This window comes from Meleagris gallopavo, chromosome 1 (assembly GCF_905368555.1).
Source record: "Meleagris gallopavo chromosome 1, MGAL_WU_HG_1.1, whole genome shotgun sequence".
Lineage (NCBI taxonomy): Eukaryota > Metazoa > Chordata > Aves > Galliformes > Phasianidae > Meleagris > Meleagris gallopavo.
The window spans coordinates 55,625,256-55,648,816 of NC_139404.1; the positions used below are offsets into that span (position 1 = coordinate 55,625,256).

The following is a 23,561-nucleotide window of genomic DNA, read 5'->3' on the forward strand; positions in this document are numbered from 1 at the left end:
AGTTTACTAAACTTTACTCATTGTGGTTGGAAGAAATGGAAGGGTGACCTGACAGTGGTAGCCATTTAAGTCTATACATGGGCATTTACAACTTTGCAGCTGAAGCGCACAAAAGGCTTCTTGCACAATGATTAAATCTGAACAAATAGATGGGAAAATGAGATTTAGAAGCAATATATTTATTTAGGGCTTTAAACTGTGTATCATCTACTGAAGTGAAATTACAAAATCGTGAGGTTTTTCTTTTCCCTACAGCACTCTTATGTTCATTTCTGAGGATACCATATCCTCCTAGCCATCCTAGTGGCTATTGTTTGCAGATCTTAACCAAAGCCTTTGTACTCACTGTCACTCATATTTCTTGTTTTTTTGTCTTTCTTCTTCTCTTGCAGCTACAAGCCCCCAGCGTAAAAGGCTTTGATTTTGCTAAGCAGCATCTAGGCCAACACAATAAAGAGGATGTCCTGATTATCCATGAGCCAGCTCCTTTACCAGGACCTATTAAGGACACTACCCCATCTGAAAATGGAGATGTTCCCAGCCCCAAATCCAAGGCTTCCTCAAAACCTTCAAAGACCGTCCGACATAGAGGGAGGTCAGTTCACAGAGGAAGAAAAACAAGCTGTGGAAGATGAGTGCTGTTTACTGTATTTTTAGGGCAGTTTCAGTGAACAGAAGTCAGTTCCAGAGCTCTGGAATTTGTTTGCTACTGGGCCATTAGAGTTTATGTAGTTTCAAATTGCTTGAAGTTGTGAGAATTTGGTGTCTGTTTTTCTCTTAATGTCAACATGCTCAGTTAAGAGGAGTGCTTAGGATGCAGCTAGGTTGGTTGGAGTCAGTTTATTATTTGTGTACTGCAAACACCAAGTGTGTGCTTTCTCTTTGTGGCCATTCCTAGCTACCAAGACAGCAGGTGATTAAAAACAAATGAAAAGCACTGACTGTTAGTGATGTATTTCAGTGCTATTAACAGTGATCGTTCTATGTATGATAAGTCAGAATTTCCAGAAATAAGCATTATTTACAAAATTCAGGGAAGATGAGTATGTTTTGTTGTGGTTATCTGATTGCTATCGTAGCACAGCAGTTCTGGTCAGGAAAAGGTCTGATAACTGACAGCTGTGCAAGTGGAGAACAGTTTGTCAATGTTAAGCATTTATTTCCTTACGTTTTCCTTTAATCATATGATGTGAATTTGTCTCGCCAGAAGAGACTGCATTTTTAGGGTAGAAGCTGTAACAGCTGTGCACTAAAGGAGGGTATTTTCATTTAAAAAAAAAAAGGCAAAGTGGGAAGACAGTAGGTAAGAAATAAAAGGAACTTGGAAGATAGGAGTGCTGTTTTGAATCCAAACAGCTTCTTTGCAGAGCTCCTCTCTACTCCACTTTCCAGTAATTCTTCTTTCTCATCCTCCCTTTCATATTTTTGCACTCCTTTGTTTGCTGCTCTGCACTCTCCTGTGCTTTTACCTACATGCTGCTGCACTCCAGGAGAAAAACAAGGGCAGCATTGAATGAGCTTAGAAGAAAAAAGGGGTGGTTCTTCCTCAGCTGCAGATCCATGGCACATCTTGATCCTCTGCACAGCTTTCTGTGCTTCCTCCGAAGTCCGGCTGCTCTAAGTTCCTGGCTTCATCTTCCCCACATGAGTTTCATAAAACTCCATTTCTAACTTCCCAGGTGCTGAGTCTAACTCCCTATAGGCATTGCAAGTAAGAGACTACTGATGATACAGTGGAAGGTGGGCAATATTGGAAAATAATGGGGGAAAAAAAACCTAACTCATTTTGGTGTAGCTTAACTAAATTAATACAGATCAGAAGGATAAGTGTTCTTGTGTCTTTTTAAAAGATCAAAAGTGGCTTAAGACATCATTAGGAGGAGGGGAAAATGTGTTCATACGAGTTAGTACAAGCAACACATTTAAACTTGAGGTTGTTATTGTACTTAATCTCAAATGATTCAGGAGAGGAAGCAGGGAAATTTTTCAGAAGCTGACATTTTAATGCTTTCCCAGAAGACAATAATAAATTGTAGATCAAATTTGGAACAACTATATTTATTTTTAAGTTTCTAAATTCAACCACTTGAAAACAAAGAAGAGAATTTCCCTTCCCTCCCTCTTTCATCCTTAAAAGCAAACCTCTCTTCAGGCTTAGCTATGGGGATGTCACTATCGTCTCCGTAACATGCTGACATTTCCACGTCAGCTTCAGATTTAAAACACTTACTCCCCGAGGGAGAAGGTGAAATGTTAAATGACATTGTAGTGTATTTTGTTGTTTTTAGCTGTTTTCTATTTTATGAGAAAATACAGAATTCTCTTCATCGCAATGCAATTGAGGATTGTATACTGCATGCCAATACATGCAGCGTTGATGTGAGCGCACATTCCATATCAGTGAAAGACAGTAAACAAGAAAAACAACGGGGATCAGAAAGCACAGCATCTCTAATCCCCAGCTGAGAGCTGGACCTGTTGTTTTGGCTTGAAAGGCTACAGCCATGTATTCTGCAGGATTTTAAAAGAATGGCTGGTGCTGGCCTGGCACTATTGTCTATTTCTATGATGTATTTAATGGTAATTTACATCTTACTGAAGTAAGAATATGAAGGAAAACAAGGCACAGTGAGATGAAACGCACAGTCACTAGTGTATGTGAGAACAGAACCCCATTTCCTTCCAGTCTTTGAGGGGAGCTTATAAACAGGAGGTAGAACGACTTTTTACATGGTCTGATAGTGATAGCACAAGGGGGAATGACTTTAAGCGAATAGAAAGGAGAATTCACTTAGATGTTAGGAAGAAATTCTTTACTCAGAGGGCAGTGAGGCACTGGCACAGCTGCCCAGAGAAGCTGTGGGTGCCCCATCCGTGGAGGCACTCAAGGCCAGGTTGGATGGGGCCCTGGGCAGCCTGAGCTGCTGGGTGGCAGCCCTGCACGTGGCAGGGGTTAGGGCTGGGTGGGCTTTAAAGTCCCTTCCAACCCAAACCGTTCTATGATTCTTAGACTCTGCTGAACCAAGAAAAAAGATGATAGAAGAGAAAGCCTTGTCCATCTATTCCACATTAGAAAAGAGTAAAAGATGCAGTGATACAGATCTGTAAGCTCACTGAGAACCATCTTACTTTTTATCCCTGCTGATGCTTTTTAATTGGAATGTGACTTTATTAGTGTCATGAAGGAAAAAAAAAAAAGAAATACAGCATTTTATTATCAGTGAGAAAGAAAAAGGGGGGGGAAATAAATTCAGAGCATTGCCTGCTGAAAGCAGTAAATTTAACTTTCAGTGAATTTGTCTGGCTGGATGTAGTTATCTCAGTTTGTGTGCTCTAGGCAGGTTGATATTTTGCCGAGAGCTTCCCTAACTAATGAAAATATGCATATGGCCTGAGCAAATCTTGGACTTAACAAGGTTAATGCACAGGATAGTGCACAGATTGAGTAAATCACTGAATTAATAGAATGATCTGAATGATCACTAGAGAGACTATCACAAGTCTAATCCTACATGGAAAGACAGGTATTGGTGCTAGCTGGGCATATACTCTACATTTTTCCTATTTCTGTATTATCTGAATAATTTTACAGCTGAAGTATTCTTCTGGGGAAAATCATGGGATTTTTTTCTTTTTTTTTTTTTCTCAGATTGTGTATAATTGCGAAGCAACAAATGTTTTTAGGCATCTCATGACTGCATGGGATAAATACATAAAAGTAGTGTGTCTGAATAGCTCTGTGTTTAAGTAGGCAGGAAAATATGTGCATGGACTTGTAGTGTTAGCAAGAGAGTGCCAATTTACCAAGTTTGTATATTAAAATAATTACCTGTGTAGTTTTCCTCGTGTTAATATAATTCCTTTCTGTCTGAATAGTAAACCTGCTACTTAGTCATGTAATATATTCTTGAAAAAATGTTAAAGGAAAGATTGGTAAGAAGTCTTGTTATGTGTGAGTTCTGTTGCAGTCAGTTTTCACACACAGTGACAGTAACATCATCACAATGAATGTCTGTGATGATTTATTATAAACAGAAGAAAATATTAGCAGCCTTTGCAAGGCATATTAACAGAAAATGCTTTGCTCGTGAGATCTGTATTCCATTGTAAACTTATGTCACATGTTTGTTTGTTTTTTAATGTTTGTGGCAGAGTTTCACCATCAGATGCTGACTCCACTGCAAGTGAACAATCCAGTGGGAGAGAGACAGGAGAGGAAACTGCAAGACCATCAGCTGTTGCAAATGAGGGTAAACCACGCAGAGCCACAAAGAAGGGTGTGTTACTTGTTTTTTTTTTTATTAAAAAAAAACAAAACAAAACTTGTGTACATTAGCAGTGCTTTACTTAGCTGGATTGAAGAGTTAATTTAGTGCTCTTACTTCTCTGAAGCCATATTTGGCATTGAATCTACTGCTCATATAACTGTCTGCATGATTACTACCAAGCTGGCCACTGCAATTACTCCTAAATGGAAAGAGATTTGCTGGGGGCATGTGGGAGCGTGGAAGAAAGAAGGTTCACTCCTTTTGAGCCCTTACATGCAAAAGTTTGCTAGAATGAAATGTATGAAGGTCTTCTGTTTCAACAGATGAAACAAAACCAAAAGATCCCTTTGTGAGGATGCTTTCATGACTGTGTTTTAGAAAGAGGAAAATCCAGAGCAAATACATCAAAAACAGTGAATTTATTTTATTTTATTTTATTGTAAAGAACTGTATTCTTAGCATTAAAATGCCACCATTTTCCTTGGAGGAACTCTATGTTATATTCCTTTCTCTGTTTTAAAGTTGATGGAAACACCACAAGATGTCTTCCCCTTTTTATTTAAAACATTTTAAAAATATATTTTACTGTTTAAAAGTCTATGGCTAGCTGTACATACACAAACTTGCAGTGTTGCTTCTGAGAGCTTTTTCAGTTTTAGATAGCTTGATCCTTGCTTGAGGTTTTAGTTACCAGAACTTAGGCTTAAATTACAATCTCTGTGCTTTCTTAGAGAAAATTCTGGTACTGAATATGTGTTAAAGAAGCTTGTGATTTCACCATCTGTTCTTAATACATATGGCCTTGGTGGCAGCAGAAACTGAGAAGAGGAAAATATCATACTATGAGCAGCCTCTTTTGGTGTACCGAATGTTTTTCCATATATTTTATGAAATATCTATTGAAGTATAAGGTGATTACTGAGGAATGCAGTGCCAGTGAAATTCAGATCATAGCAGACATTCTTCAGTGTATGCCCATGTTGAAGAAATGGGATTTAGATAAATATGTAAGACAGTCACTATAAAACACTAGGACTTTGCTGGTTAAACCACAAATTGCATAGTGTGTGTCTTAAACTTCCATAATGTGTGCTACTCCTGGAAGAGCAATGGTGATAGAGCACATTTTCCTCTATGACAAGAGTGCGAGAAAACAAAGTGAAAGATCTGCTAATGTGACTAGAAAGTTACACTTCCTAATAGATCGATGTGTACATTCAGCCAGCAGTGCATGCTGTGCAGTTTATAAAAAGAAGACGATGTATACTTTCAGTGCCTTAGGTTTGCTCTAAGGACAAGAAATCACACCCAAGTAAATATTTAGGAAAACAATTATACTATAATAGAGGTCATCTCAGACAGGCTGGTTGGTTTATGACTTGCTCCAGCCTATCTGACTTCAATTCTGTTGCCCTGATTTCATACTGTCTCATTTCCTCTTACCTGGGGTCTCCATTTTTGTCTCTGTTTTCCCATTTGCCTTAACACTTCACGTAAGGTTTAACAAGTCCTTTTGCTATAGAAATGTCATGTATTACTATGCCTGCGTTATCTGACGAATGCAGCAAAAATACTACGTGAAATGTTTTTACCTGCACTTGCCCTTACTGGATCAAACATACTGTGTCTTCATTGTTTGGTGCCTCTGGTTTGGCAATCACAGGGACTATTTTTACCATTCATAATTGCTCCCACTGCCTGTAGAGGCCTCTGTGTCTGTTAAATGACAGATTCAGCTCCCGTTTTGCACAGCTGTGGCTTGGCAATTGGATCCAAGTTTATGCATTTCAACCAAAAGTAAACACAAACATCTTATTGCTGTGTTTTTTCCACTTGCCATTCCAGCTGAATTATTTGTAATAATTACTGTGTTGTTTCTTCTTTTTCCTTTATGTTGTCAGGAACAAACAGAGTGGGTAAGTAACCAGAGTTAGTATGCAAGTATGAATAGAGGTGCTGGTGTAACTGTAGATATAGTAGATATATCTTGAGCATGGAAGGATTTCTCACTTAAGAAATAAAACAAAATTGCTTTATAGCTATCAGTGTATTAAAAGATCTCAAAACCACAACTTATAGCCATATAATATAAACTAATAATATCAATATAAATATAAAATTTTTCTAATTTTCTCCAAATTCTTTCAAATTATTCAACATTCTCACTGTGAAAGAAGCAAAACTGTGGTAACTGTTGATCCTGAAATTTAGCATGGTATAAACAAGTTACAGATCCTTTTATTTAGCCTCCTTACTGAGACAAATGCAGGCTACTTGCTAAGAAACATGAGTGTTTTCCTATGAAATAGTGTTTCAGTGCTCAGGACTGAGACATTGTGAAGATAGGACAGGAGAAAGCTGGCACTGTCTTTGAGAGTACATACCATACCCAGTGATAAATTAAGGGCTGTGGTCTCTAATAGCAATTTCCATTTTATAATAATAGGGATGGATGGGTGTAAGGCTGGCTACAATGCTTTCCATTGTTAGTTTTGTACTACTAACTGAAGAGAGTCATCAATGAGACACATAATCTACTAGCTCACAAACTGTGTGAGACTCATATGAGAGTGCATAATGTAGGATGATTCAAATTTCTATGGATCAGTAGGAGATTCCTGTTGGCCTCACATGATTTTGGATTAAGCTTTGTACACCTTGGTTGCTGTTTCTTGCCTTCATCTGTCTCTCACTGTATTGGTTTTCATTTGAAAACAGCATCCTACAGAGCAATTAATTTTCCTGACACTTGTTTAATTAGCCATTTCAACCCAGGAGTATTGATCCTGATACGTGATCTATATGAAGTAGTTATTTAAAGCTGTTCTGTCCAGTATTTCAGTATTAATTCCTCTACATTTTTTGTCAACCTCAACTGTCTAGTAAGAGATCAAATTTTCTGTCAGGTAGTGCCATCTTCTAGCTTTGTAAGGAAGGGTTTCTAATGATGAAAAATAGTGCAATGTAAGTAATTTGAAATGAGAAATCATTCACTGTCAGATCTTATAAAGGAATTCCTGTTAGGTTTGAAGTAGTTCTCACGTATGCTGACAACACTGTGCAATTCTGGGTTTTCTTACATACTTCCCTGTATATATACAGAATATAATGCATGATATATAATATATATACAGTATAATGCGTACTGTATTTCTATTTTGATTTGTTTTTATAGACACATTGAGTGTACATGCAGAGAGGATTTAAAGACCAGGGGAAACTAAGACTTTTATTTTGCATCTTTTCTACAAAAGAGAGTAGCATTTAATGTTACTGTAGAGCCTTACCTAAAGGACTTTCAGGTATTTTTACAAAATGAAAACAGTTGCAGAAGAGTCATCTGCCACCTGTTCATTTGCGTAAACAGGAGGGTTATGGATGAAATGATGAAGAGTCATTGAAGATGCATGACTGGGCCTTGCTACCCAAAGAGTATCAAAAAATAAGTTTAAAATGTTCTGTTGGAGGTCTGGAAGCTTTGAGAACTGCTGCTAGACTGTGAAAATTTGAAAAATTGTTCATATGTGGGGAAAATGGGAAAGAAGGCTGCAGAACTTCAGATTTCTGCTGCACTACAGGATTACTCTGAGGGACTTGTACTAATTGCTTGTATCTCTGTAAGAGGCAATGCTTGTATGCTTCTAAGAAATGCATGAAGATGAGGCCCATTAATGATTGTGGAGATGACAAGTGATAAAGATCATATAAATAGACTGTGCTGAGACGTAAATACATTTCGTTCAGGCTTTATGCCTTGCAAAATGTCTGGGGGACAAATCTTGAATGGAACTACTTACCTTCTCTTTAAGAACACTTGATGAATAAGAAAGTGACATTTATAAATGATGTACATAATAATGCATTGATCAAGATTGAGAAGTATGAAAGATGACAATTTTGCTTAGTATGTGGGCAGTTTGCTTTCCATTTGATCTGAATATAATGAAGTATACAATTCCTTTTGCCTCCTGCTCCCTTTTTGTGCTAGAGAAGGAAGGAGCAAGTCACCTGCTGTAGTCTTCTACAGAAGATGGCTTTCAGTCTTCTTCTGAACCCAGTGCTTTGTTAGGGTTAGTGATCAAATGTATTGTCATAGCTGTTTTCCTTTCTGTCTCTTATGCCCTGTTCTTAGGTCTTGTCAATCAACAACTGAAAGTGTACAGTCATATTCTTTCTTTTTCTGATTTGAACCAGAGAACCATAGCCTGTTACTAGAAATCCATATGAGGATGTGGTACATATCATTGTACTCTGTTGCACTCATTCCATTGGAAGAGTGACAGTCTGTAGTCTTTGATTATAATTTATGGAGAAAATCAGTTTATCAACTTGGGAATTTGCAGTGTTACCTTGCAGACAACACAAAATACTACTTTTCACATCTTTTTTTTCAACTCTAGTCCACATAACAACTTACGTTGTAGGCCTCACTTCAACAAAAAATACATAAATATGTTTTATGTGCGTATGTGCAAACCACTGGGTTGTTCCTACAAATTTCAAGTTTAAGGGAGACAGCCTATTCCTGGTATAACACTTAACTGTTGCCTGATTCAGTTGGAGTTGATAAAACTCTTCAACAAATTATTATGTGGCAATATTCATACAGCTTCCACTTAGAATGTGAAGTTTTTATCCTGTCACAAAGAAGCAAACTGTGCTTTAAGAGCTTCAATCAGTAAAATGTCTGTAAAATTCTTTGTGTGGATTTTTCAGTCTTTTTTGTTTGGTTGATGTATTGCTATCAGTAAATAACTGCATTTTGCAGTGTGACATCTTTTACTGCTCTTGGAAATTCCGTTTGTGGAATTTGCATCTCCATAAGTACGGATAAGAGGAACCATTAGCAGGATGTGCTTGAACAGCCTTTTATGGACCAAAGTACATTGAGATTTTGAGGGTTTGCAAATGCCAAGAGTTTGATTTACGGAAATAAAGAATGATGGCTCATCTTCTGAAATGTAGTGAGAAAATGTTTGTAATTTGCAAACTGCTGGGCAAACTTGTTGTACGATAAATGCGAATCAGATGGAAGGCCTAGAGGGTAAATCAAACACAGACAGAAAACATGGCAAAGTCTCATAGCATAGCATCTGTAGAGCTTGTCATTTGACTGAGATAACCTTAGCAGCACTGCTTTACTCTTTATTTGTTCTGGTAATTCAGGACCTCCTCAGAGCAGCAGTGGCAATGAGCAGCACTCCTCAGCCTCCATCTTCGAACATGTGGATCGGATGTCACGTTCCTCCGATGCCAGCAGACGGGTCCCAAGCAAGATCCAGCTGATTGCTATGCAACCAATGGCAGCACCTCCAGTTCAGAATTCTGTGCTTTCTGATCGAGTAGCAGAGACCAACAAAATTAATAAAGAGGTATTTTTTAAGTGCTTTGAGTGCTTGTGGAGAGCCATATGCCTAACCAAATGGGAAATGAAAAGATCCAGTTTCCTGTTATCAGGAGTTCCTCATTAGTTCCAGTGCAGTTGAATTTTGACAAGTTACAGGAATAATCTTGTTTCCATCCAGAGAGATTACCTGACCTGTTGTAAGTGTTACCTAATCTGAAACTTAAGCAGTAAGAAAGAAATCTTGACAGGATACGTTGTGTTACCATCCTTTTGCTAGTTGGTAGGGCATGATTTAAAAGAGAGAGTTGTATAAGAGCTGAAACGTCTATCTCTGAAACATTGGGTTTCGTTCTGCATCATTCTTCTGGCTTTTCAGCAACTCAGGATATGAATTATACAAACAAGTTATTTTAGGACATCCTAGAGTGTGAATTTGCAGCACATAAATTGCTTCCAACTTCTGATGTGTTTATCTGACAGTAAACATACAGAAACTTCCTGCCTTCTCTGGTGCTCAGGTTGCTCTAAGCAGAATAAGAGCATGCCTGGGGCACTAGGAGAGAAAGATAATGTATTGTAAAACCACATCATAACTGCCTGACAACACTGCATATTTGCACCCTGGTTTGGTATGCAATGTAAGATGGCATCTTCCCATAATTCAGAGAGGAAGACCACTGAAAGCTTTAACTTAACTGTGTTAAGGTACTGTGTTTCTCACTAACATATAAAAGAGAAGAAAATGCATATATGTAGTATACATAGGCAAGAGGGATCATGAGGTATACATCTGATTATATTGACGGAAGAATGATAAAATTCTAACTATAAATGAAAAAAGGCTGGCTTGCATCCCTGTAATGCCTTTGGGGGATTTTCATTAGAGAAACCATAAAAATCAATTTTAATTGTTTTTTAATTTACTACTACTGTATTCCCAAATGAGTCCGGCACAGGCAGAGCAGTTGTTGTGGACTGATCTGGCGCCCAGGTCTTTTTTGCTGGTAAGAATGATTTTAGTGAGCATTGGGCCAGAAAATACAAGCATGGTATTACAGTATCTTTCCCCAGATGATGAGATGCACTCCAGGGAATCCAACAAAAGACTGGAAAGAGGCATAAAAGCTCAGTCTGCAAGAAGCTGTAGAGCTGGCAACACTATATTCGTCTGGGGACCTGGGGTCTAGTGCAGTTCTGCTGCAGTTCTCCCTAACTTGTGGCAGCTTTGTATGTACAGCAGAGAGGTCAGTTAACAATTTAGGTTCCTGTTTTTGATAGAAATGAGTGGCAAACTTCAACATTATTGATCAAATATCTCTGTTTGACAGGCAAAAGAAGCTTGCGTTGATCAGTCTTATTTTCTTAGACTGGTATCACTGCTGACAAGTGGCCTCACCTTTTTGTGTTTCTCTTGCCATTTATTAATGAATTACTATCTCACTCTAATTGAGCATGCTGTTCAATTACATATAATCCTGTTATGTATAATATCACATCTAGGAGGTATCCAAGAAAGAAAAGCATGTTTACAATTTGTATGGTTTATTTTAATCCATCAGAGATTTTTAAGGGAACAGGATCAGACACTGAGGTGAGAAGGAGAGGTTTGCAGAAGAGCAGCAGAAAGTTCGGTTTGCAAAATCCACACATAAAAATACAGTTGATTTTCTTCCTCCTTCTTCTTTAAGATACAGACAGCCCTAAGGCATAAATCTGAGATTGAGCATCACCGCAACAAGATTCGTCTTCGTGCCAAGCGCAAAGGGCACTATGAATTTCCAGTTGTGGATGATGTGGTGGTGGTTGACTCCAAAGAGCAGCACAGAATATACCGCAAGGCACAGATGCAGATTGACAAGATCTTAGACCCTGGAGGCAGTGTGCCTACAGTGTTCATAGAGCCCAGGAAAAGGTAGGGGTTTCAAAGATGGGAAAGGTCAGTTTTCTTTTAGGGTCAGAGTCCAAAGGATATCAGACTTTTACTTCTGAACTTTCAGAGCTTAGAGTCATTTTGATCCTTAGTTGACTTTGAGTTGGTTAGACAAAAGGGTTGGGATTGTTCTAAACATTTTTATTTATTTCAATATGTCAGTTTATTTTGCTTTCAAATGTGTTCTTCTACAAGTTTTCAGGGTGAATTCTCAAAAAAAAAAAAAAACACAAATGTATGAAAACTGTCTTAAAACATTTTAGCGTTTGCTCTGCCATTGATTTACCTAATTCTGGTGTGATGTAAAGAGATCAAAATTGTAACATAAGTACTAACAAAGAAACAGGGAATATATGAACTGCAAGAAGTAGCATTTTTATAATGACTGTAAAAAGATAAAAATAAAGGAAAGCCTTGAACAACTTAAAGAACATGAAGATTCTGAATTTTAAGGACAAACTCACAAGCAGAGATAACCTTTTACATATTCCTTCTATAAAATGAGGTGTATTTGACAACGTCACATATCCACCTTTCTGGGTCTGTATTTCCAGAGAAGGCTTTCTCTGGGCTCTGTCTAAGGCTTAAAAATACTGAAATACTGTTTCTAGAGGGCTGTTACCTGCTACTGCTTCCACACTGAAGGGAAGTTGCTTTTCTCCAGCCCATCTTTTTCAGCTGGTTTCCAATGGTAGTGTTAAACACAACATACTATACCAAGCACAAAGCCTCATTGCTGGTGTGGTCTGTTCTGCTATTGAAAATGTGTCAGATATTGGGCTGGGAGGTATGGAAAGGTGGGAGGCTTGGAAGACAGATGTAGAAAGATGGTGACACTGCAGAAAGTTTGGGTGAGGAAGGAGACAGTTTGGGCAGTGGTTGCTGTGGCAGTGATAGTGTTATTAGGAGAAACTTGAGGAGAGGGGTTTGGGACTGACTAGTGGGACTGGGATGAAAAACTGAGAGAAGGAAAGGAGCTGAGACAAGCATTACTAGGATGGAATGGGCAGAGAAGCTCAACCTTGAATGGGATGAAAAGAAACTACAAAAAGAAATGTGATTACCTTTGTCTTGTTGTTTGTTTTTTTTCTCTCTCTCTGCCTTTTTGTTTTCTTTGTATTCAGCTCTCGTGCAAAACGTTCTCCAAAGCAGCGCCGGCGACATCAGATAAACGGTAGTCCTATCGATGCAGAAAAAGACAGGTTGATCACAACTGATAGCGATGGGACATACAAGCGACCTCCAGGAGTCAATAACTCTGCGTATATTGTATGTATGTCTTGAATGACTGGAGGGTTCTGGTGGTTGTAACGGCAGTTGAGACATGGGAAGGATTTATTCTTTCTAATTGTGATCTGTGTGGCTAGTTTCACACATATGTAATTAACATGTAAATCCAAGTGAAACAAGCACTTCATTGGCAGTTTGTCAGTATGAAGCCATGAAATTCTGATAGCTATTCCTAGAAGAAGCCAAGAACTAAAACCACGTTTTCATTAATATCACTGTATTATGCACATGAAAGTGTTTTTGGCACATTCCACAGTGCGTTGAAGATAGCTTCACTCTAGTCCAGTTTGCTGCATGTATGTATCCATATGTTACATCAAAATAAATCCTTTGCTCTCCCAGAGTGAAAGATTTTGTTCTTTTCGTGAGAAATTTTATCATCTTTAAAATCTGTGAATTAATTATTAATGAAAGACTAGTATGTCTTTGTGCCACAGTTACTTAAAATAATTCCAGTACAGTGTCTCAACAACTGATTTTGTGTTTTTCTGTTTAAGAAAGGCTTCTGTTCAGTCATATCCATGTCAGAAACCATATTTAGGCATTTTTACCCATTTCAAAGCAGACTTTACTAAGCGTAATGCCAATATTAAAAAGCTCTGGATGGTGTTTATCTTGAAAGATGATTTAATAACTTCAATAATTTCACCATTAGCTGCATATGCAGTCAAGTGGCTGTAATGCTGATTTCTGTGGTCTCCCTCTGCATTCAAACAACAATGTGGTGATTTTAATGTCATGCTGCAGCAGAATGAATTATCATCTGAAGCTATTTAATTAAAACTTGTCACACAGTGAGTTCAGCCCCTTTGGCATCTGTAGCAAGACAGTACTCAGAATGCTAAGTTCCTGGTGAAATTGAGGCTTTTGCATCTCTATGACTGATTTTACAATCTGCGTACAGTGGCAAGAATGAGCTTAAATAGTAAGTCTGCTGCTGCAATGCTCACTTAATTTCCTGTTACTGATAAACAATAGACCCGTGTGGTAAGATCCCAGGTAGTAATTGCAATGCATGCCTGAGGTATTACTGCAGTGAAGCACTTACGTAAATCCCATTCAGGTGATGCACCCAAGTTCCATGCAGCTAACCCCTCAACTTCTTAGCAGTTCCCTTTGCACGTTTTCCTGGAGGGTAATAATTGCTTAATATTACTGTTGATGTGATCAATTGTAAGCTAATTTCTTGGAACTGAAAAACTGCAGAGGATTCAGAGATGTGGAAAGTCTTGTCTGGGTGGAGAAAATGCTCACAGCACAACTTCCCATGTGTGCTTGCAAACTGTGATTTGTTATACCTGAGGAACTGCTGTGCCATGCACCACTGCCTTACCGCACATCAGGGCATTTCAGATCACACTGAATGAAGCATTTGTGCAGCTGGTGTCATGGGACAGGTTTTGTCCAGCACTGGTACTTGGGTATTTCATCTCATTCTGGGTCTGGCAAGGGAACATTGCTCACTTCTGATTGGAAGCTGGCTGTTTGATCTTCTGGCTGACTGCCCTTTACCTTCTTTATGTTTTCTCCAGTCTGATCCAGATTTGCCTCCTGAACCTCAGACGTCATCTTCAGCAGATCTGGGGAAGTTCCCTGGCCTGCCATCCCACCCAGTCTCCCAGTACGTCCCACCACAGCCATCCATAGAAGAGGCTCGGCAGACCATGCACTCGCTCCTGGATGATGCTTTTGCACTGGTGGCCCCTAGCAGCCAAGCAGCCAGTTCCACAGCCGTCACGCCACCCGGAGTCTCTGCAGGACAGCCGGTAAACAGCAGGCCTGCACGGGCAGGGAGGGGAACTGCTTGCACCCAATGGGGATCACCTTGTCCAACTCAGGCGGTAAAAAACCCTTTCAATGTGACTCATGTCATGTGTAAGGCTTGTCTGGACAGGTGATTAGCACCAATTGAGTCACAATCGCTGCTGTTGTGCCCTTTCTGAAAGGACTTAGCACAAATATGAAATAGTTTCTTGAACCAGGAGAGCTCAGAAATGACCGTCACAATATGGTGAACTTGCTTTTGAAGCCATTTGGATTTTTTTCCCCTTTTCCAATCCCAGTCACAAAATAGGAGTTCTCTTTTAGAGTAACTTTTCTGTTCCTTCTCAGTTATGATCTGAAAAAGACCAGCTTTTGATCTGGGTTGTTTTTTTTGTTTGTTTGTTTGTTTAGTACAGGTACTAGTATAGTTTGTCAATGAAAAAAGATTATATTGGTTTTAAGTTATATTTTCCAGAAGGTCATCCAAATGCTTTCATAATGTGAGGGTAGAAAAGCAGTGTTTGTGAAGTTTTTTGGATTTCATGGAGCACTGAGACACTGGATAAAATTTTAGCCCATTTCAAGTTCCATAACAATTCAGTTGAGATTTCAAAACCCCATTGGACTCCTGAGTCCAATCCCTGTGATATCTCTGTTGCAGTCTGATGCTGATTGGAGATTTAAAGAGATTTGCAAATGAAAAGTTTAATTTGCTGAAAGTTTTAAGCTAAATAGACGTTGGAGCAGTGCTTGATCTGTGAATGGGAAGAGTGTTTTTGAAAGATTTTAAGTTACTTGGTAGACCCTGATCAGACAAAAGGCAATGCTGTCCCACTGTAACAGTTCTTCCCTGACCTTCTTGTGACACTGGGTTTGTAGAACCAAACTGTTAAGGTTGCAGTCCAATCACATACATAGGCCTAGTGATCTCTGCAATTCGTCGCTTGGAAGTCTGACAGTGGACTTCCCAGGGTATACATTTTAATTCATTTGGTTTCTTTCATCTGACAGAGATATGTGGAATTTGGAATGACTCCGCCAGCAGCACCAGGTCTCCTGCCAAGGTAGCGTTTCAATGATGGAATTATCGTATACTATTTTCTTTGCATTTCCTCCCCCAGAGTTCTTACTGGCACAGTTATATTATTATGCAAAGTATGTTATAAATGAAAAAGTAACGGGAATCCAGATCCAGCTTGTGTAATTTCTTCATGTGACATGAATGACATATGTATACTATATGGAATCCAAGCCTCCATTGAAAAAGAAAAGTGTTTCTAGCCCCTTGGCTGTGGAGATATCGTTTCAAATACTGAGCAAACCACTGAGTTTCAGGTTTCAGAGAGCCTGAGTTACTCAGATGCATGTATATCTCCCAGTACTCTTGCTTTCATCTTACTTATGTAGCCTCAGGATAGCACACACTCACGAAAGCTTGCAGATGACTAACAAATTCATTCTATTTCTAACCAAGTTGAGAACAAATTTCAGAGCGTAGTGACCCTCGTAGTGAAAGCATGCTTTGCAGGCCTATTGCTACATAATCAATGAGAAACAAATATTCCATCTTCTGAACTTACTGTGGGAGAATGACGTAAAGAGAAGAAGCAGTTGTCCAAGTGCTTGCTGTTTGGTGTCTTTGTGCTAACAACACATGAAGTTAGACTCTTGAGTCACAGTGTGTACTGGGGTCACATTCGTCACAAATTCATCACTGTCTGTGCTACAGTAACCAAATTGGTGAAAAAGGTGGCTTTCTGCTGCTCTCTCATTACATCTCATCATATGATCTGAAGCACCACTGGTATCCATGTCATTCATAAAATTCCACCTCGTCTTTACTGCCTTGAAAATGTGATGATTCTTCAGCTACAAAATGGATATGAAGAACATTCCTTTATCCTTTGTTCTGCAACCCTATTTTGAAAGGGCTTACTAGGAAAGGAGTAGTCTGCACATTTTCTCAGTTCTTGGTCAAAGCTGACTATTTCAGTTACTGGGAATTATCTCTTTGTTTTCCTGTTACAGGTTCAGGGAAAATATGATAATAATTAGTCATGAAAGTGCTGTAACCCATGTTACAGATAGCACCTTTGCAATATATTTTTTGTTCAAAAGTTTATCAGCCCTTGATATAGGCACACTGGATTCCCATAAATAGATTTCTTAAAGCTGGGTCGGTAAAAGACAAGAAAAGACTTTTCATGATTTTGGAATGGGGCTTATGCTCATATTCAGAAGATATTATAAACAAATTGATAGAAGCAGCACACTAATCAGATGAAGAAAAATGGATCTGCAGTCAGTATGGTTAGATGGCACGTATCAGTGAAATAGTCCATCGGCTTAAATATTCAATGCATGGAATAGTTGGGTAATCTACTGTTCCCTTCTCTGTACAAATGCAGTCATCATCTTTAGTGAGCTGGAACCAACTTGGATTAAAAAAAATTGTATGTGAATAACCCAGGACACATAACAGCTGTACAAACATAACTGCACAATGAACAACTTTTACCAAAAAATGAATGTTGCATAATGCCACAGAGATAGCTAGCCATAGTGTCTCACTGGTGTAAAATTGATCTGGGGGAAAATCTCTCCATAGCTAATTAAATAGCTTGAGTCTGAATCATTTTTTGCATGTGCTAAGTGACTGCTGGATCACAGTCTGGAAATAGGAAGTAGCACTAGCAAGCCTGAATGATACAGATTGTCCTATTTTGTACACTTTTGTTGACCTCTGGTTAATGTTAAAGAGTAGTTATATCTATCTATTGAAAAGAAAATTGGAAAGAGAGGTGGTGGGTTATTAAACTTGCACCTTTCAACTACAAATCCATCAGCAATAAGGAAATACTTCCTGGCCTTTCAGAAAAAAGTGACAGAAAAATAATACATTTGCAGTAATGTTGAGAAGACTATTTTTTAAAAGACAGCATCAAAAATTGTAAGTCTATTAAGACTCCAACTCTGCACTGTAGTTGAATGATTGCATCCATACTGTTTAGAGCAATTAAAATAACAGAAGTGACACTGTTAAACATTACCTACCCATTCAGGCATTTATTTTAATGAGCTTGTAAACCTGACTGAAAATAGTTTCTTCTCAATCCGCTGAGTGGACTGTTGGGAATGTATGCAAGGGAGCTGCAGAAATTCTGGCACTTCCACAATGGGATTGCTGCAGTTTGAACCCCTTACACATTCTTTATATAATACCATACGCCAAGTAGCTAGTGCTTTATTTTACAACTACTTGTTCTGGCCTTACTAGGCTCTTATTTGGTTTTATTTGACTCTGTTATTTTCTTGGCTTTCTTTGTTATTTGCTCATCATACAAAGGTGGTCAGCTTTTCCAAATAGAGTGCAAATGAAGAAAAAATTGAATTAGATTCAGACATGGAATTTCACTGTTTAAAAAAAAAAAAAAAAAAAAAAAAAAAAAAAAAAAGGACGTGACGTAAAAGGAGGTGTTGAAAAATGAGATAGGGGGCAGTCAGTTGCCATGAAGAGCTTAGGTGCATCTGTGGTAAAAGGGGATATAAAATTAATCCCATCTTCACTTAGTATAACCTCATGTGCCTGACTTACGATGTTCGTCTCTTTGTTTCTTTGTAATTACCTGTGAGAGACAGCCTCCTGCAGAAAATGATTCAGTGAGCCTAACCTTTTGCTTTGAGTGCCTGTAATACCTGTTGAGGAACATGTCTCTTTTCTTTAATCATACCTGGAATCTAGGAAAGATTAGCCTAATAACCTAAGCACCTACAGTTTAGGTACTCCCACATCCACCATATTGAAAGGAGCTGATAATTCTTGAAAACTCAGTTGCCATCATTCTTTAATATATAACCTCACCATGTCAGCGTGAAGGTGTGCTCATAGGAAGCATAGGGAAAGCAGCATTTCCATCTCCTTCTCTATTCCCATTCTACATTTCTTTTACCAGTTCCATTACATTGGCACGATTAATGAGTAAAGCCCATCGGCAGTTTCTGTTGTTAACATTGACTACAAGCACCAGCCTGAATTATAGGAAACGTTAATTTTAGGATATATTGCATCTCTCTTCATATGTGCCAACAACAGTTTTCTGTAGTTTGATGAATCTTAAGGAGCAAGCTTTTGAAAATCTCCTGGAGAGTGATCAGAAGAAATCATAACAGTTTGTGAAATACACGTGTGATGCAGAATGAGTGGTTTGACTTAGAACTAAACTGTGAGCCTGGCAACTCTTGAGTAAGAGTTAGATGCATTGCTACAATAAGCAGCTCCATCACTACTTTCTGCATGAAATCTGTTTTGTTCTTTTCCCTGAAGATTTTTTCCCCAAGAGGAAAACAACATCTGTGGGATTTTTTCCTCTGCGTTGAAGAAGCTGCAGCTTGTAAAAATGCTTGCATGAAGTTCTTGGTAGAGTTTCTAGCTCATTTCTATCTGCGATGCAGGACATGGGGGATGAATGTACTCCTCAGACTTTTTTTGTACATTTAAGGTAAAAACATTGTTTGAAGACATCGTAAGGAGACATTGTAGGAGGTATACTGATATTAATTAGGCAGTTTTCTTATTGTAATCCTGAGTCCTCACTGTTCCACAGGCAGAACTTTGGGCCAGGTTTTCTTCAACCTGCAGAGTTAATGCACCCAGACCAGCAGCCGCCTGAGGTTCAGTATTCCTCCAGAGGGATATACTCAGAGGAAATGCCGTCGGTGGCACGACCGCGACCAGTTGGAAGCACTGCAGGTACACTTCTTGAGTTGAACACGCAATAAATAACAGGTCTCTTTCTTTATCTCTTCTTACACTGAGATCACCGTTAAGGCATCATTGTTCTTCAGCTGCTATACTTTAAATGTGGCCCTCATTTTCAGTGCCAAAAAAGCAGTCCGATGGAGAGGATAACTTTGCGTGCACATGGCCTTGCTGAAAAAGGCAATACTTTGCCTCTTTTTTTTAGTGTCTTACAAGCAATAGTTATCACACAATGTATTTAAAAAAAAAACAACAAACCTATTCTCTAAGAATGGAAAATTCTTAGTGTATGGTGCATGTTGACTTTCCGCTGCAGACCACTCTGCTGTTTTTGCTAAATGAGCTAATTGATGCATCCCAAATAGCCTACTAAATAAAAATAGTAAATGAATGTTTTTCTGCATCTTTATTTTTCATTTCTGTTCCTAGAAATATATGTATAAAAGCAAGCTCTTTTAGTTTCTGAAGATATTATCTCTTGCTGACTTGGTAGTGAGATAATTTCTGTAGTGCTCATCAGCTCTATAATGAATAAAATTCTAACATCACATGGCAATTAAGCAGCAAACACTGCTTCTATGAATAAAATATTCTATTCTTATGCAAATGCCACAGTTAATTTTCTTCCAGACAAATGTTTTCTTCCTGGGGAGTTGAAAAAGACTAAAAATACAGTCGTATACTTCTGAGTCCTATTTTTGATATCTGTTCTCCTCTGTTAAATGTATGAAAAGGACAGAGATGGAATGACTATTACAGTTCTATGATTATTTTATTCTCTGATTCACACTATTCTCATGCATCTTCTGCAAAGTTGGGGCTGGATTCAGATGATTATTAACTGTCCTTCAGCATAAGTATAAGTAGCTATCTTGCTTCTTAAAGATTGGCTGTTTATTGAGGGAAGAATATGAAGTAATTTTACAACACATAAATCAGACTGGTTTTTGTCTTTTCCTCCCATTTTGTACTTGCGCACACACATGCGCACAGTTATTATTATTAAACGTTGGGTTTATTAGATATGTCTAATTTCCAATGTATTCTTAAAATAAATATTGTTTCCTTGTGGGAGGAAATTCAGGAAAAAGGAAAGCTGGCATGTTGTTGCATGTCTCTTACAATTAATGACAATAGCTATCTTTGGATATATTTGAAAGCAGTAGAGGGCGGAGAGAAGTTAGAAAGGAAGGGGTTAGCTTTCAGCCTGAAAGGAGATACAGTATGTTCTGACCTTCTCATTAGCCAATGACAGCATCGTTTAATATTTAACCATGAAGGAAAACTGGAAGAACTATACTCTTATATGGTCGTGTATTGAATTCTTCTGAGAGATCGGACAGAAAGCAATCTAGAGAGTCAGGATGTAGCAGGATGAGGTAAATAAGGTATACCACAGCAGCAAATATCTTGTCTTTGCTGCTAAGTAATGTACATGAAAGCATTGCCAGGGCCTTCGGTAAGTGCTAGTTGAAAAGGGCTGGCATGTTTTTGGAATGAAGTGCAGTGTGCGTCTGAGATGCATGTATCTCAATCTCTTCCTTCAGTGCAGTGACAATAAAAAACACTACACTCAGATGAACTGCACCAAATGCACATAACTTTTCCTTCTTTGTTCTACACTGACAGCCTTCTTTCTGCTGATTTTTTTTTAAATTACACAGAAACAGAGCTCCACTTTCTTCTTGTCTCTGCTTCCAACAAGGTTTTATGTTGTCATTTGTCTGCCCTACAAACTTGACTGTGTGTAAAGATGAAAAAACAATATTTGCTTTTAAGGTTCTCAGATACAGCACCTCACTCAGGTGGGAATTGCTAGCAGGATCGGAGGTCAACAAGTGGAGATCCCCTCAGGCAGAGCAGGGCATGGCCAGCCGGGGGGGCCAGGGTGGCCCCAGTACCGTGGAGAGGATGAATATGCTAGGCGAGATGCAGTGAGTACTGTGTTACACATTTGCATAGTTTCCAAAGTAGTGATATGTTCGGGTATTTTTTTTCCTGCTTTACTGTTTGGAACTTTTTTCCCCTGGAATACTTTGAGTTGCTTCTCTGACATTCTTTGCTTTGCTCTTCAAACCTTTGTTAGTTCTTCTGACTTTTGCTTGCCGTTCTTTCACCTTCGCTTCTCTCTAATTGCTTTCTCCCACCTTACCTAACCTTTTTTTTTCTCACACGAGGCCTTCATTCATTAATTGCAGTTCACCCAGTTCTGCTTCTGAGCGCCAGCAGAGGTGGATACTGCTTTCCATTTCCTTCTCTGAAATATGCCTCTGTATTTTGTGATCATTGTAAGTAGAAAACATTGAATTAAATTGTCCCAGACTACCCTTCTACTTTGTATTGGTATAGTTCTTTTGTCTTCTATATCAGTGCGCAACAAACAGCAAGAGTTGGGGCCACAGGATAAGGTATATACGTGCACTGTTAAGTGCAGGTGCTCCTAGGCAAATTATTTTTCTTTCTCAGTCAATGGGATGTGATAAAATCATGTGCATTCATTAATCAGTATTACATAGGCAGCCATCATTATTTCATGTTCTTGGCTATGCTGCTTCTGGAGGTTGATGTTTCTGATTCAGTCTCATGTGTGGTGAGGTTGAAGATACTTCCAGTTGTCTGCCACCAGTGACTGATGAACTTGCATCTTGAAGCAGGCTGACCTGTGACAGCTTTATTGTAGTGATCTTGAGCGCAACAGCTTTTTGCCCCTTCTTTTTTCTTTTGTCATAACTATCATTTCTCCAGTTTCTTCCTTGAGTGAGGGAGGAAAGATCTTCTTTTGCATATTCAGGCCATTGTGTGTTCAACTCTACAAGAGTGGAGTTTTGTAGTTGCTTTGGAGTGCTTCATGATCTTAAAATGGCTTTACAGAATGACAGTGCAACAGTATGGACCTCCTCTCTAGATTTTGATGAAACAGACCTCCTGCATCTCCAGCTCAGGTTGAGAGAAGAAGCATTAGGCTTTCAAGACCTGGGCACGCTAGAGATAAACTCTGCTGTTACTGTTCAAAACCATTAACTGTCAAAGCCGAGAAATGCATTTCCCTAATTTAACTTGCTATCTGTGCTTCAAACTGTGGTATTTGAATTTGTGAATGTCCTCATTTCCATTTACATCGAGAAAAGCACTCGCATGAGAGGTCTTAGTGTCTTTCCTTTACCATTTTCAGAGGCATCTCTAGGTTACCATTCATTGCCCTTTCGTATCATTTGTCTTTCATTTCTGAAAATTACTTTTTTTTTTTTAGATCTGTGGACTTTTATCCCCGAAGGCATATTCGGTCATTACTTTCTTAATATTTTATTACCTAAATTGCTGACATATTACTGAAAATTCACTCAGGGCTCCATTTTCTGAGATGTTATACAAACAATTGATTTTGACATTCAATGCCTGTAATACTTTAAAAGATTAGAGGCTCAATACAGTGTGAACTGGTTCTGTTACCAGTTAGATGGGTACCTCTCACCTCAATCCAAGTTCACGTTCTTTTAACTAATATGAGTTTAAACCATTCCTCTGCTTTGACAAAACTTTCTGTTTGCTGACTGCTGAATTCGTTACTGCATTGTGACTTCTTCTGTTTTCTTTTGTTTGTTTTTTAAGGCAAAAGAAGGAGATTGTGACTGTACCTAAATGTAATGCAGTATCAGTAGATTGTAAAGCAAAGCTCACCTAGTGTCTGCACTGTTTGTTAGATAAGCTCTTTAACTTGTTGTTTTCTATACTAGCTAATTATCTTCAAAGCATGATTTCCCTCACTAGGACAGAGCTCTAAGCTTGTTACTCCTCTTTCTGGAAGGAAGGTCTTAATCAATGATGGTCACATTGCTTATGATGCAGTATTCAACTCATTCTTAGCAAACAGCCTTCCTGTTCCCTCATTCTCAGCAAGTTTCTAAAACTAACCTCTGCATTTTGGGAGATTAGATCTGGAGTGTTCTTCCTGCCTGTAAGCTTGAGAGAGATCTACATTTGTGTTCTTGCATTGGCCTTTCTCCTCACAGTACCCTCACCTGTTATCCCTACAGTCTATACTTGATTTTTCTATTGGAACATAATCTCTCATTTGTGCCTCCTGCCCTAGAATCAACATGCCGGTTACCATCAATTCACCATTATTCTCCATCTGAAAGGATAATTACAGCATTTCCTTTGCTAACTGAAAATACAATATAGATTAGTTGGTCAGCTGAGCAG

General features: G+C 38.6%; 1 protein-coding gene across 4 annotated transcripts in view; it reads left to right on the forward strand.

Annotated features, from left to right (window-relative positions):
* Positions 1–23,561, forward strand: part of KIAA1549 (KIAA1549 ortholog) — a 139,152-nt gene that overhangs the window by 110,606 nt on the left and 4,985 nt on the right. For 2 of the 4 annotated variants that reach the window (XM_085228414.1, XM_085228439.1), the window contains 9 exons: positions 393–595; positions 4,153–4,277; positions 9,435–9,640; positions 11,304–11,527; positions 12,670–12,814; positions 14,368–14,601; positions 15,611–15,663; positions 19,204–19,349; positions 21,138–21,292. In XM_085228414.1, coding sequence (XP_085084540.1) covers positions 393–595; positions 4,153–4,277; positions 9,435–9,640; positions 11,304–11,527; positions 12,670–12,814; positions 14,368–14,601; positions 15,611–15,663; positions 19,204–19,349; positions 21,138–21,292 — 1,491 coding nt within the window. The remainder of the gene's footprint in view (positions 1–392; positions 596–4,152; positions 4,278–9,434; positions 9,641–11,303; positions 11,528–12,669; positions 12,815–14,367; positions 14,602–15,610; positions 15,664–19,203; positions 19,350–21,137; positions 21,293–23,561) is intronic. The other 2 variants (XM_085228420.1, XM_085228429.1) reach the window with 2 other exon arrangements.